A 16,110-nucleotide genomic window follows, 5' to 3' on the forward strand; every position below is an offset into this window, starting at 1 on the left:
ACAAGTCCCTCTCATCCAAACAATGAGGGGAAAGGCCTCTCCAGTTCTCCAGTTCTAATCTAGAGTTCTTCCTCATTAGTAAAGATCACTTTAATTTTTAAGGTTTATTATAAAGGTAATACTTGCTCAATATAAAAAATACCCAGTGGTGTAGATTATAAGAAAAAAAGCCAGCCTCAAATCTATCCCAAGAGGGGGCTGCTCTGTACCTTTTCAGATCTGCCTGCAGGCCTGTGTGTGTGTGCTCACATCCACTTATATTTGATAGAAATTGATTCATACTACATACATCCTGTTCTGTGACTTGCCTTTTTCATGTCAGTTCCAGAGCTCTACCTTATTTTTTGTAATGACTTCAGAGTATGAATGGTTTAGAATTTGTGTATTTCACTAGTGGGATTTAAGGGTGTTTAATTTTTGGCTGGTACAAAACACAAGAAATCACAAACACCATTTAAAATGTACCACTGCACACATGCATACGTATACCTAGAGAGAAAATGCTTTGAAGTAGAACTGCTCATTCAAATATTTTACTAAACTGCCCTCTCAAAAGGCTGAATTAATTTATATTACTTTCTACAGAAGTAAAACTGAAAAGGTGTACCTTGATACAACAAAAGACATCTAAAGCAACCTTCCTGCCTGCTGCAGCACCACAATACATGATTGCTGTACACTGATATCGAAGACATCACTGACCTGAATGAAAACATACTGATGCCACACGACTGTGTAAGGTCATCTCCACAAATGGTTGTTCTCAAAGAGTGTTTCAAGGACTCCTGGGCTCCATAAATTATGAAAAACAATTTTCATAATCATGCTTTTATGGGGTTGGCACTTGCACTGTGGTGCAAAACCAACAATGAGTAAACCTGCTGGCCCTTAGCATGAACCGAGGCAGTGGCACCAAATGGTACTAGGAGTCATCAGATTCTTCACCAGTATACAATGGCAGTTGAAAGAGAATGCCAGTCTTACTTAAGCATGTCCTAGATAAACATGGTACACAGAATTCTAAGATGGCTGGCAAAATTCCCACCCCCAATGTATACACCCTGTATAATCCTCACTCACGAGCATGGGAGGGACCCATGAATAGGCTGGATATAACTGCTGTGATCAGATTATGACATAGCAGAGGTAAATGGATTTTGCAGATGTACTTAAGATGTCTTTGATGGGACTCTGAATTACTCAAAAGGGAGATTATTCTGGGTGATTCTAACATAACCAGGTACAGCCTTGAAAAGGGGGGTTTTACGCCTTCCCTGAGAAGACACTACAGGCAGCAGAAATTTTCTTACTCTTGCCAATCGTAAAGAAGGAAGCAGCCACGAGTTCTATGATTATCCTGAATTATCTGGGTGGGGCCAGCAAAATCATAAGAGTCCTTATAAGGGAAAGGAAGAGCAGGAGAGTCAGAGAAGGAGATATGATGATGGAAGCAAAGGTAAGAGTCAGAGAGAGATTTGAAGATGCCATACTGCTGACTTTGAAGATGAAGGAAGTAACCACAAGCCAAGAAATGCAGGTGGCCTTTATAATCAGGAAAAGGCAAGGAAATAAATTCTCCCCTAGAGTCTCCAAAAGGAATGGAGCCCGGCTAGCACTTTGATTTTAGCCCAGGAAGACCCAATTTTGGATTTCTGACCTCAATGATTATAAAATAACAAGTTTGTGTTGTTTAAGCAATCAAGTTCATGGTAACTCATTACAAAACCAATATGAAGTAATATAATATCAAACTTCAGACAAGACCCCTAGCCCCAGATGACATCTGAATTGCAACCTTGTATAAGACACTGAGCAGAGGACCCAGCTACATAGGACCCATACTCCTGACCCAGGGAAATTATAAGAGTGAATGAATACTATTTTAACTTGCTAATTTTATGGTAACATGTTATAAAGCAATACGAAATAAATATCAAAGAGCAGAAAAATAATTTTATTAGAGCTCAACCATGAGACTGGTGGTGATATTAGCAAACATGAGTTTTGAGTATTGGATAAGGAAAAGTGTCATCATTCAGAAACAACACAACTCACTCAGGGCATCAATATTTTCCAAACAACCTGTACAGGATGTTACAAAATGGTGAATGGACAAAAGATCCATTCATAAGATAAAATAGTCCAATGGGGTTCAATAGTAATGAATAGGGAAAGGTCACTGATGTTACTTAACCTTAAACAATAACTTTCCAATTTTGATGTCTAAATGTGCATTTGAACATTAATAAAAAAAAAGAAAGTGGGAGTGGTTATATTAATATCAGATAAATGAGATGTCATAGCTAGGAAAATATTTTAGACAAAAAGAGTAACATAACACAATGATAAAAGAATCAATCTACTAGGAAGACATAATGATCCTAAATTTGGATGTATCAAAAAACAGAGACTCAAAACATACGAAACAAAAGTTGATAGAGCTGAAGGGAGAAACAAATCCATAATTATCATTGGGGAAATTCAACACCCTATTGCCATCAATAATTGGATTAGTGGACAAAAAATTCAGCAAAGATGTACAACTGACCAATACAATAACTATCGAAATCGAAGTGACATATAGAGAACATTCCACCCAACAACAGCAGAATTTGCATTCCACTCAAATGCACTGGGAACATTCTCCTGGACAGACCTTCTGGTATTCCACAAAACAAGCCTTAATAGATTTAAAAGAATTAAAATCAAAGAAATTATGCTCTCCAATCATAGGAAATCAATGACAGAAATAAATTAGGGAAATTCACAAATATGTGGAAACTAAACAACACACACCAAAATAACCAATAGGTCAAATAAGAAATCAGAAGGGAAATTTTAACTTTGAGAAGAATGTAAACAAAAACACAATCCACAAAAACTTATGACATACAGCAACAGCCATGTTTAGAAGCAAATTTACTACTGTAAAGGCCTATATTAAAAAAGGAGAAAGATTTGTAATCAGTAGCCTAAACTTTCACCTCAGAAACCAGAAAATGGAAACCAAACACAGAGCAAGCAGACTGAAGGAAGAAAAAAAGATGAGAGTAGAAGAAAAATATATGAAAGTAGAAAAAATGAAATAAATAACAGAAGAACAATAAAGTCTATAAAAACAAAAGATGGTTTTTGAAAAGATCAACAAAATTGACAAACCTTTAGCAAGACTGACAAAGAAAAGGAGAGAAGACTCATTACTGAAATGAGAAATGAAAGAGAGGATATCACTAATGACCTAATAGAAATAAAAAGGATTTTAAGGGAATATCATTGACAAAAGTATGCCAATAAATTGGGCAGCCTAGATGAAATGGACAAACTCCTAGAAAGATACAAACTACTGAAGCTGACTCAAGAAGAAATAGAAAATCTGGCCAGGCGTGGTGGCTCATGCCTGTAATCCCAGCACTTTGGGAGGCCGAGGCAGGAGGATCACCTGAGCGCAGGAGTTCGATACCAGCCTAGGCAACATGGTGGAGACCCTGTCTCTATTAAATTAAACAAAATAAAGATAAAAATGAAACTCACCAATAAAAACACAATAACTCAATTTAAAATGGACAAAGGATTTGAATAGACATTTCTCCAAAAAACATAAACAATATTCAATAAAGCACATGAAAAGATGCTTGATTTCATTAGCATTAGGGAAATGTACATCAAAACTACAATAAGACAATAAGACACCACTTCACACCCACGAAGATGACTGCAATAGAAGAGACTTAAGACTCTACTTTCAGGGGTCATTTCTATAGTTTGTTATTAGAGAAGATTCTCTGAAGGTGTAGAGCATCAAAAATAAAATAAAATTTTAAAAAGGAAATAGAAAATCTGAATAGACCTATAATAGATAGAATTAATAATACAAAAAACTTCCCCAAAAGAAAAGCCCAGAGTCAAATGCCTTCACTGATAAATTCTATAAAATGTTTAAATAATTAACAGCAATTCTTCAGTAACTCTTCCAGAAAATAAGAGGAGACAACACTACCTAAATAATCCAATGAAATCAGTAGTGCATTGATATCAAAACCAGACAAAGACATCACAAGAAAAACTACAAACCTATTTCTGTTAGTAATATAGATGCAAAAATCCTCAACAAAATATAAGGATACCAAGTGCAACAAAAACAGTTATATTCCAAATGATTTTTTTAAGGCTCAAAAACAATTCAACGGGCAGATAGTCTTTTTAACAAATGGTCCTAGAACAATTAGACATTCACAGGCAAGCAAGTGAAGTTTCAGGGAAAAAAAACATAGGAGAAAAATCTATAAAACCTAGGTATAGGCAAAGAGTTCTTAGACTTGGCATCAAAAGCATGATCCAGGCCAAGTGCAGTGGCTCATGCCTGTAATCCTAGCACTTTGGGAGGCTAAGGTGGGTAGATGGCTTGAGTCCAGAGTTCAAGACCAGCCTGGGCAACATAGTGAGACCCTATCTCTGCAAAAAATACAAAAATTAGCCAAGTGTGGTGGTGCGCAACTATAGTCCAAGCTACTTGGGAAGCTGAGGTGGGAGGATCACTTGAGCCCGGGAGGTCAAGGCTGCGGTGAAACATGATCATGCCACTGCACTGCAGCCTGGACAACAGAGTGAGACCCTGTCTTGGACAAAAAAAAAAAAAAAAAAGTATGATCAATAAAAGGAAAAATTGACAAACTGAACATCATCAAAATCTAAAACTTCTGCAAAGGACTCTGTTAAGAGGATAAAAAGACAAGCTACAGAATGGAAGAAAATACTTGCAAACCATATATCTGACTAAGGACAAATGTCTACAATATTTAAGGAACTCTCAAACTCAATAGTAAGAAAAACAAAAAATCTAATTAGAAAATGGACCAAAAACATGAACAGACATTCCACTGAATAGGATATACAGATGGCAAACAAATACATGAAAAGGCGTTCAATATCATTAGCCAGTGAAATGCAAACTAAACCACAATAAGATATTACCACACACTTATAAAATGGCTAAAATGGAAATAGTGATAGCACCAAATACTGGTGAAGATACAGAGAAAATGGCACTGACACAATGCATTAGGGATTGCAAAATATTACAATCTTCATGGAAAATTGATCATTTCTTATAAAACTAAACATGTAACTACCATGTGATCCAGTCACTGCACTCTTGGGCATTTATTCATAAAGAAAGAAAAATTTATGTTCACACAAAAATACTATACATGACAGTTTACAGCAGCCTTGTTCATAATAGCCAAAAACTGGGTTCAATACATCAAGTAAACAAACTGCGGTACATCCATCCCATGGAATACTCCCTGGCAATAAGAATGAATGAGCAATTGATACACCCAACAACATGAATGGATGCCAACTGAATTATAAATGGAAAAAGGCCAATTCCAAAGGGTTATCTACTTTATAATTACATTTACATAACATTTTTGAAATACAACTTTTTTTTTTGCCTCCCCCAAAACTGAATGTCATGAAATGACAACATTTTACGAATGGAAAACAGATCAATGGTTGCCAGGGGTTAGGAAAGGGATGGGGAAGGGGGAATAGAACTGTAGGAAGGTGGGTGTGATTATAAAATGTAACCATGGGATACTTATGGCGATGGAACTGTTTGTATCTGACTGTGATGACAGATACACAAACCTACACACGTGATAAAATTGCAGAGAAGACACACACACGTGAGTGTAAACAAAACTAGGAAATTTGAATAAATGCATAGATTATATCTATGTCAATATATGGCTATGATAGTAGAGTACAATCTTCAAGATGTTGCTATTAGGGGAAACTGGGTGAAGGGTACAAAGGGTCCTTCTCTATTATTTCTTACAACTACACATGAATCTATGATTATCTAAAAATGAAAGTTTAATTTTTAAAAAGTAGGTAAAGAGAAAGTTGAGAATCAAGGGTCATTTTGTCAAAAAAGTTTTGACACTTAAATGGCTGAACTTCAGCAGCGCAGGGAAACCTAGAAAATAACTGAACATGGTTTTAAGCTACTAAGTTTATGAGAGTATGTTCAGCAGCACTGGAAAACTGACATGAGGAAGTTGAAAATGTTTTAATTGTATTAGAGCATGACCTTTTAATATTTCCTAACAAAACAGGAAGTACATTTCAAGCATTTATGTGGCACATGGAAATACAAAAGTTTACATAAAAAAAACAACTTTATGTGATTATTTCCATTCTGAGCAGTATGAGCCATTCCTCTCAAAGAAGATTTTTTCCTTGAAAAAGTGAATTGAAGAGTAATTAATCAATATTTAAAGATTTTTTAAAACCAACTATGGTTTTGCCAACTTTAATATCTGTTAGATGTTTTCTTGAAAATGAATGAGCCTGTCAATTTAAAGAAACCCACTCATGGTATTTGTTGCCAATGATAAGATTTCAAGGAAAAGTTAGAACTTCAAAAACATCTTTTTCTACCACTGTGAGTTTAACAGTTTCCCCAATGCATATTTTTTTCAAATGAGATGGGTGATGATATGAACAAATATGACTTTCAGTTTTACACAATGACGCATGACATTACTTGGAAGCTCAAAAAACCTCAAGGCACTAATATTTTCCAAATGACCAACATGCAATGTTACAAAACCATGAATGGGTAAAAGATCCATTGAAAGGACAAGACAGTCCCACGGAACCAAGTGTGGAAAGTTCACTGATAGAGTTTCACACTCCACACTACGCTTAACCTGTAAGAAACAACCGCTTTTGTTGGGGCCAAGTTTTGGTGTCCTATCCTAGAAGATTATCCACAAGGATCTGAAAAGTCTGTGAAAATATTCCTCCCTTTCCCCACTGCGTATGGGTGTGAGGCCAGATTTCCTTCATATACTTCAACCAAAACAACATCTCACGATGGAATAAAGTGCCTGTGAGAATCCAGCTGCTTCCATCCAGCCAGACATGAGAGAAATCTGCAAAAATGTAACAGCATGCCGCTCTCCTCAATACAAGTTTTTGTCTTGCCAAGCATAGTTATTTCTCATAAAAATGTTATTTATGTTAAATGTATGGCTTTAGTGTTGTTCATTTTAGATTAATAAAGTCTTTCAGTTTTAAATTCTAAGATGATGAGCATTGGTAAACGTGACCCACATAAACAAAAATCTCTTGAGATCTCAATGATTTGGGGAGTCCTGAGACAAAAAAGGTTTGAGAACTACCGTTACAGGGTTCTCCACTGGCTTGAAGTGTCCCCACCTCTGCCAAGCCCAGACTGACTCTGGCTCTGTGGGATGTTGATGTTGTAATTAATGAGAGAGAATCCTGTAGTAGTTTCAACCAGCAAGGACTTATCTCTTCCTCCTATACCTGGTTTCCTGCGGCCATCATCTTGATCATCCAAAGCATCAGCCAAGTCCAATCCACTACCTTCAGTGGGCCCCAAAACATAAAGGAAACAGCCAACTGATTAACAACTGGGTATAAGATTCCAAAATAAGCAAAATGCCCATGGGTTCAACTGATCAGTACCAACAATGGGTTAAGACAAAGAGACTTATATTGGAATCCGATTCTGTGTACAGACATTGATAATGAAAATATCTGCAGGATAGAAAGTTACTACCTTCTGACTTTGCAGTATACCACCAGTTTTTCAATTAATTTATATTCCTAGGTATTTTCTGCTTAGGCTAGCAGTCGGACCATTTTAACAATATACTCACTGACTGTAGGTATTAACCCAAAATTCAAAACCAGGTACACAGAGTCCATAAAGAGGACAACCAAAAGGGAGAGGTCATGTGGTCATGAAGCACCCCTTTGAATGTGGAAATGTGAAGAAATGAGGGCCAGTCATAAAGCAGCAGTGATTTTCTTGCATCATCAGTGTCTCTTCGGAAGAAAGGTAGCTCTCTACTGCACAGAACGTATTATCACGCCCCCAACTACTGGTAACAAGTTGCTGGATGGGAGTAATGACTGGGATCCCAGCCACACAGTCACATTTTTCTTTACATCAGTGAAGATGTCTAAATGGTAAAGCGGCCCATCTGAAGAAAGGGTCAAGTGACAACAGGAAAGAGTTGTTAAGAAGAACAAAGTCCCAAAATCCTTTACTGAAAGATGACACTGTAAAATAAATGCCATTCCAAAATGTTCCATCTGCCTAAAGAAAATGCTTGATCAGCTTCATAAAACCTAAACAATTACATTTTCCCTGATTTTAGAAAAATGAAATGGCTAAAAAGGGGAAGAAGTCCAAATGCATTTTCCTCTTGAAATTTTCCCAGGCAGGACTTTTCATAAAAAACACAGAAGGCATAGTGATCAGCCAGGTATGCACTCTGTTAAGTTAAACTCAGTGTTCACATGGACGCCTTGATTGTTTCTGCACACATGGGGCTTAAAACTACAGGTAGTTCACTTGCATGCTACCCCAGAGGGAACTCCAGAGGGCCCTTCCTCACTGCCCTCCTTAAGGCAGCCACATTACCTGGAGGTTTTGCCGGAGCTCTGGTGGTTCCTGGCCTATTGGTTGTGGTGGTGGTGGTGTGGTCCCATGGCTCTAAAAGGGAGAGGGAGGACAGCAAAGGGAGCATGTTTAGTAACAAAACACAGCAGCTGCTTTATGACTTCGGGAAGTCACACTGTGAGTAGAATATCCTTGTCTTGGTCCTTGAGGCCCCTCTAGCTAGGAGCTCCAGAGAATCACACTGAAAAGGATGACAAAATGATACAGGTTTAAATGAGTTCTGCTCACTTTTCTTTGGAGGCTGAGGGTGGTGAGGTGGACATGGTCTCACACGTGACCTGGTGATTAGTGAACCTGGGCTTGTGCCCAGATCTGCTGGAGATGACACATGGTCCAGGGAGTTCCACAGCCTGAGCATGATCCTTGAGGGCTCCAAGGCTTGGTTCCACAACTATTAACGTGGCACTTTAAACATAGATAATCCTGCTGAGGGATAGACTGAGGTTACATTCCTAGTGGAATATGGGAGTATTTCATAAACTGAAAGTGGTTACAACACACGCACACAATATTTTATATAAGTGTGGTTACTATTGGAAATATTAGGTCTTTTGAGTTCAACCATATTCCTTTAAAATTGTAGATAACTTTCACAAGAATTACACAATATGCATGAAGTTTTTCCAATAGTTTCTTTTCATAAACATCAAGACTATGTTGCACATATTCTCACTATTGAAAATATCAGAGAAAAAGATTTAAGGAATGGGAAAGGCAAAGGTGAAACAGGTTTAGCTTTGAATATAGCAAGTATTCAATAATTATTGACTCTTCAGAAAACAAACAGCAAAAATAGAAATAAGTTGAGGTCAGGTGTAGTGTCACGTGCCTGTAGTCCTAGCTACTTGGGAATATCAGGGAAGAGAATTGCTTAAGCCCATAAGTTTGAGGCTATAGTGCACTATGATCATGCCTGTGAATAGCCACTGCACTCCAGCCTAGGCAACAAAGCAAGACCCCATCTCTAAAAAACATAAGTTGAAAGTAAAAGAATGGAAGAAGATATACTATGCAAACAATAACCATAAGAGAGCTGGAGTAGCTATACTAATATCAGATAAGATTTACATTATAACAAAAATTGTTAATGGAGTCAAAGAGTGACAATTTATTTATAATGATGAAAGGATCAATCCAAGAGGAAGACATTATAATTTTAAATATATATGCACCTAACAACACAGCCCCAAAATACATGAAGCAAAAAATTACAAAATTGAAGAGAACAGATGATTTAACAAAAATAGTTGGAAATTTCAATATCTTCTTTTCAATCACAGAAGAAACAATTAGGCAGATATATATTATATATATATATATGACTTGAACAACTTTATAAACCAACTAGACCTAACAGACACCTATAGAACATACCACCCAATAGCAAAATACACATTCTACTCAAGTGCATGTGAAACATTCTTCAAGGTAGACCATATGTAGGTTACAAAATAAATCTCAATAAACTTAAAAAGACTGAAGCCATACAAATTATGCTCTTCAGCACAAACAAATTATGTTCTTCAGCACAAGAGAATGAAAGTAGAGATCAGTTTCAGAAGGGTATTTGGAAAATTCACAATTATATGGAATTAAAGAGCACACTCCTAAACAACCAATAGGTCAAAAAAAAACCACAAGGGAAATTATGAAATACTTTGAGATCTATGAAAATGAAAACACAACATACCAAAACTTATGTGTTACGCTGAAAGCAGTGCTCAGAGGGAAATTTATAGCTGTAAATGCCTACATTAAAAAAAGAGAAAGATCTCAAATCGATAACCTAAACTTTCACATTAATAAACTAGAAAAAGAAGGCTTTGCAGACACTGCCATTGTCAACCCCGGTCAAGCCCACTGTGTTCTTTGAAACCGTCGCTGTCTAAGGTGAGTCCTTGGGCCAGGTCTCCTTCAAACTGTTTGCAGACAAGTTCCAAAGACAGCAGGAAACTTTCATGCTCTGAGCACTGGAGAGAAAGTATTTGGTTATAAGGGTTCTTACTTTCCTAGAATTATTCCAGGGTTTATGTGCTAGGGTGGGGACTTCACATGCCATAATAGTAATGGTGGCAAATCTAACTACCAGGAGAAACTTGATGATGAGAACTTCAACCTGAAGCATACAAGTCCTGGCATCTTGCCCACAGCAAATGGTAGACTGAATACAAATGGTTCCCAGTTTTTCATCTCCACTGCCAATACTGAGTGGTTGAACGGCAGGTATGTGGTCTTTGGCAAGGTCAAAGAGGCCATGAATGCCACAGAAGCCATGGAGCACTTTGGGTCCAGGAATGGCAAGACCAGCAAGAAGATCACCATTGCCAAATATGGACAACTCTAATAAATTTGACCTGTTTTATCTTAACCACCAGACTATTTTTTCTGTAGCTCAAGAGAGCACCCCTCAATCCCATTTGCTCTCAATATCCTATAATCTTTGTGCACTCACTGAAGCTCTTTGGGTTCCATATTTTCCTTATTCCCTTCCACATCTAGCTGGATTGCAGAGTTAAGTTCATTATTATAAAATAAAACCTACATAACAATTTTAAAGAGTAACTAGAAAAAGAAGAGCAAACTAAACCTAAAGCAGGTAGAGGAAGAAAACACCAAAGATTATAGCAGAAATAAAATGAAAGAGAGAAGAGAAAAATAAAGAACAAAAGAGGAAAGATCTCTTAAGATCAACAAAATTGATAAACTGTAGCAGACTTACCAAGATAGAGAGAAGACCCAAATTGCTAATTTCAGGAATGAGAGGACATTACTACCAACCTTAGAGAAATAAAAAATTATAAAGGAATATCTTGAACAATTATAATCCAAATAAATTCAATAACCTAGATGAAACAGATAACTTCTTATTAAAACACAACTACCTAAACTGACTCGAGAAGAAATAGAAAATCTGACTAGACTTATAGCAAGAGATTGAGTCAGTAACCAAAAACTTCCCACAAATAAAATTCTGGAACCAGAAGTCTTCATTGCTGAATTCTACCAAACATTTAAAAAAGAACCAACACCAATTAATCTCAAACTCTTCAATTAAGTAAATAAACAAACAAACCAAGAGAAGAGAACACTTCCTAACTCATTCTATGAGGCCAGTAGTATGTTAATACTGAAGTCAGACAAATACACATAAAAACTACAGAATGTAGTTATGAATATAGAGGTAAAAATCCTCTTATGAATGTAGAGGCAAAAATCCTCAATAAAATACTAGCAAACCAAATCCAGCACCATATTAGGACTGACCATGACCAAGAGGGGTTTATCTCAGGAATGTAAGAGTAGTTCAACACAGTAAAATCAATCAATGTACTATCCTATATTAACAGAATGGAAGGAGAAAAAAAAAAAAAAAAAAAAAAAAACAAGATTACCTCCATAGATGCAGAAAAGGCATTTAACAGAAGTCAACCACCATTTCATGATAAAAACACTCAATAAATTAGGAATAGAAGAGAATTTCCCATTTTGTTCTGCTTACTTCATCAGAGTCTACTCTCTATGTGCTTTTTAATGATAATTAGGCTTACTCTATTGGATTTTTAAAAGCATTTAGATGGTTTATTTTGGCCTCATCTGTTAACTTCCTAGAAATAAAAGAGAATTTCCTCAACCTGATAAAGGGCATCTGTGAAAAATCTGCAATTGACAGCATACTTAAAGGTGAACGACTAAAAGCTTTTTTCCTAGAATCAGCAACAAGACAAGGATGTCCACTCTTACCACTCTTATTCAACATTGTAATGGAAGTTCTAACTAGAGCAATTAGTCAAGAAAAAGAAAGAAACTCTTTGAGATTAGAATGGAAGAAGTTCAACTATCTCTATTCACAGATGCTGTGATTTTATATATAGAAAACCCTAAAGAATCCACACCAATAAAAAAAAACAATTAAAGCTAATGAGTTCAGCAAAGTTGCAAGATATAAGATCAACATGAAAATCAGCTGTATTTCTATACACTAGCAATGATCACTACAAAGAGCAAAAGAAGAAAATAATTTCATTTATAATAGCAATAAAAAGAATAAAACTGTTAGAAATAAATTTAACCAAGGAAGTATAAAGACATGTACACTAAAAGTTACAACACACTGTTAAAGAATTAAAGACCTAAATTAACGGAATGAAATCCTACGTCCATAGATTACAAGACTCAATACTGTTAAAATGGCAATATTTCCCAAATTAATCTGCAGATCCTGTGCAATCCCCATCAAAATACCAATTGCCTTTTGTGCAGAAATGGACAAGCTAATCCTAATATCCATATGGAATTGCATGGGACCCTAAATAGCCACATCAATCTTTAAAAAAAGAGCAAAATAGAAGGATTCACACCTCTCAATTTCAAAACTGACTACAAAGCTACAGTAACCAAAATAGTGTGGAACTAGCTTAAGAATACACATATAGATCAATGTTATAGGATTGAGAGTCTAGAAGTAAACCTTCATATTTATGGTCAATTGATTTTCAACAGGATGCCAACACCATTCAATGGAGAAAGGACAGTCTTTTCAACAAATGGTGCTCAGACAGCTGGATAACCATATGCTAACGAAACTGGACCACTACTTCTCACCATATATAAAAATTAACTCAAATGGACCAAACATCTAAATATAAGAACTAAAACCACTCTTAGAAGAAAACATATGGGTAAATCTTCATGACCTTTGATTTGGCAATGGATACTTAGCAATGACATGCAAAGCATGGGCAACAAAAGAAAAAACACATAAATTACACATTAATCAAAATTTAAAATTTTTGTGCATCTAAGGACATTATCAAGAAAGTGAAAAGACAACCTACAAAATGGGAGAAAATTTGCAAATCATATATATGATAAATGTATAAAGAGATCATTAGTCATTAGTCTTTAGGGAAACGCAAATGAAAACCACAGTGAGGTCCCACCTCACAGCCACTAGGATGGCTTTCATTAAAAAAAATAAATAAACAAGTTGGCAAGGATGCAGATAAATTGGAACCCTCATACATTACTGATGGGAATGTAAAATGCTTCAGCCACTGTGGAAAACAATTTGGCAATTCCTCAAAAAGTTAAACAGAATGACCATAGTAACCAGAAATTCTACTCCTAGGTATATATTGAAAAGAATTTAATAGGTATTCAAATAAGTACGTGTATATAGTATGTTCATAGTAACATTATTCACAAGCTAAGAGGTGGAAACAAACAAATGTCCATCAACTGATGAGTGGATAAACAAAATTGTGGTATGTCTACACAATGGAGTATTACTTAGCCATAAAAAGGAATGAAGTACTTATACACACTACAACATGGAAGTGCCTCCAAAACATTATGCTACACAAAAGAAGCCAGGCACAAAAGGCTACATGCTGTCCAGTTCCATTTATATAAAATATCCAGGATAAATTCACAGATACAGAAAGTAGGTTGGTGGTTATTTGGGGTTGGGAGGATAAAAGAACAGAGAGAAACTGCTCGATAGGTAAGGGATTTTTGCTGTGAAGTGATGGAAATGTTTTGGAACTGGATAGAGGAGGTGGTTGTACAACATTAAGAATATCCTAAAATGCCACTTAATTGCTCACTTTTAAATGAAGGGTAAAAGATACAAAGTAGCAGATATATAAGATGAACAAGTCTAGCAATCCAATGTAAAACATGAGGACTATAGCTAATAACATCGTATTGTATTTGGAATTTTTGCTAAATGAAATATTGCTGTTCTTGTCAAACAAAAAAATGGGTAATTATGTGAAATGATGGATATATTAACTTGCTTCACTAGAGTAACTATTTACCAAGTTGTATATGTATCTCATAATATCATGTTATATACCTCAAATATACACAATAAATTTTAAAAATAAAATGGTTAATTTTACATTGTATGATTTTACCTCAATAAATTATTTTTTTAAAGAAGGATGTCTGATATGGTTTGGCTGTGTTCTCACCCAAATCTCATCTTGAATTGTAGTTCTCATAATCCCCACGTGTCATGGGAGGGACCCAGTGGGAGGTAATTGAATCATTGGGGAGGTTACCCTCATGCTGTTCTTGTGATAGCGAGTTCTCACAAGATTGGATGGTTTTATAAGGAGCTTTTCTCCCCCTTCACTCTGCACTTCTCCTTGCTGCTTCCATGTGAAGGACATGTTTGCTTCTCCTTCCACCATGATTGTAAGTTTCCTGAGGCCTCCACAGCCATGCTGAACTATGAGTCAATTAACTCTTTCCTTTATAAAGTACCCAGTCTCAGGTATGTCTTTATTAGTAGCATGAGAATGGACTAACGCAATGTCTTAGTCTTTTTTCTGCTGCTTATAACAGAATACCTGAAACTGGGTTGGTTGGTTGGTTGGTTATTTATTTATTTATTTATTTTTGAGGCGGACTCTCACTGTCGCTCAGGCTGGAGTGCAGTGGTGCAATCTTGGCTCACTGCAAACTCCGTCTCCCAGGTTCAAGTGATTCTCCTGCCTCAGCCTCCCAAGTAGCTGGGATTACAGACATGTGCCACCACGCCCAGCTAATTTTTGTATTTTTAGTAGAGATGGGGTTCCACCATGTTGGCCAGGCTGGTCTCAAACTCCTGACCCCAAGTGATCTGCCTGCCTCACCCTCCCAAAGTGCTGGGATTACAGGCGTGAGCCACCACGCCCAGCTGAAACTGGATGATTTATAAAAAAAGAGGAACTTATTTCTTACAGTCATAGAGGCTGAGAAGTCCAAGGTTGAGGTGCTGCATTTTGTGAGTGAGGGCCTTCTTGCAGGTGGGGACTCTCTGCAGAGTCTCAAGGTGGCACAGGACATCAAATGCCAAGTGGGGCTGGTTGCTAGCTCAGGTCTCTCTTTCCCTTCTTATAAAGCCACTAGTCCCACTCCCATGATAACCTACTAATCCATTCACCTATTAATCCATGAATGGGTTAATTCATTCATGAGGGCAGAACCCTCATGACCCAATCACCTCTTACTCAGGAGGCTGAGGTGGGAGGACCACTTGAGCCTAGGAGTTCAAGTCTAGCCTAGGCAACATAGCGAGACCCTGTCTCATTTGTAGAAAAAAAAAAGAAGATGAAGAAGAAGAAAGAAGAAGAAAAAGAAAGAAGAAGAAGAAGAGGAAGAGGAAGAGAAGAAGAAAGAAGAAAGAAGAAGAAGAAAGAAGAAAGAAGAAAGAAGAAGAAGAAGGAAGAAGAAGAAAGGAAGAAGAAGAAGAAAAGAAGAAGAAGAAAGAAGAAGGAGGAGAAGGAGAAGAAGAAGAAGGAGAAGGAGGAGAAGGAGGAGAAGGAGGAGGAGAAGAAAGAAGACAGAATAAGAAGAAGAAGAAAGAAGAAGAAAGAAAGGAGGAGGAAGAGGAGGAGGAAGAGGAGGAAGAAGAAGAGGAAGAAGAAGGAAGAAGAAGGAAGAAGAAGAAAGAAGAAGGAAGAGGAGGAAGAGGAGGAGGAGGAGGAGGAGGAGGAAGAGGAGGAGGAGGAAGAGGAGGAGGAGGAAGAGGAGGAGGAGGAAGAGGAGGAGGAGGAAGAGGAGGAGGAGGAAGAGGAGGAGGAGGAAGAGGAGGAGGAGGAGGAGGAAGAGGAAGAGGA

At 36.9% G+C, this 16,110-nt stretch overlaps 1 protein-coding gene and 1 pseudogene across 6 annotated transcripts in view; one reads left to right on the plus strand and one right to left on the minus strand.

The window, feature by feature from the left end:
* The window catches only part of CD99L2 (CD99 molecule like 2), a 130,779-nt gene that overhangs the window by 41,194 nt on the left and 73,475 nt on the right, over nt 1–16,110 (minus strand). For 2 of the 6 annotated variants that reach the window (XM_054472167.2, XM_054472166.2), the window contains exon 3: nt 8,465–8,536. The exons of the other annotated variants lie outside the window; for them this stretch is intronic. In XM_054472167.2, coding sequence (XP_054328142.1) covers nt 8,465–8,536 — 72 coding nt within the window. The remainder of the gene's footprint in view (nt 1–8,464; nt 8,537–16,110) is intronic. 6 annotated transcript variants of the gene reach the window in all.
* LOC129025622 (small nucleolar RNA U3) lies at nt 3,731–3,841 on the plus strand (annotated as a pseudogene).

The sequence above is a fragment of the Pongo pygmaeus genome, chromosome X (genome assembly GCF_028885625.2).
Source record: "Pongo pygmaeus isolate AG05252 chromosome X, NHGRI_mPonPyg2-v2.0_pri, whole genome shotgun sequence".
Classification (NCBI taxonomy): domain Eukaryota; kingdom Metazoa; phylum Chordata; class Mammalia; order Primates; family Hominidae; genus Pongo; species Pongo pygmaeus.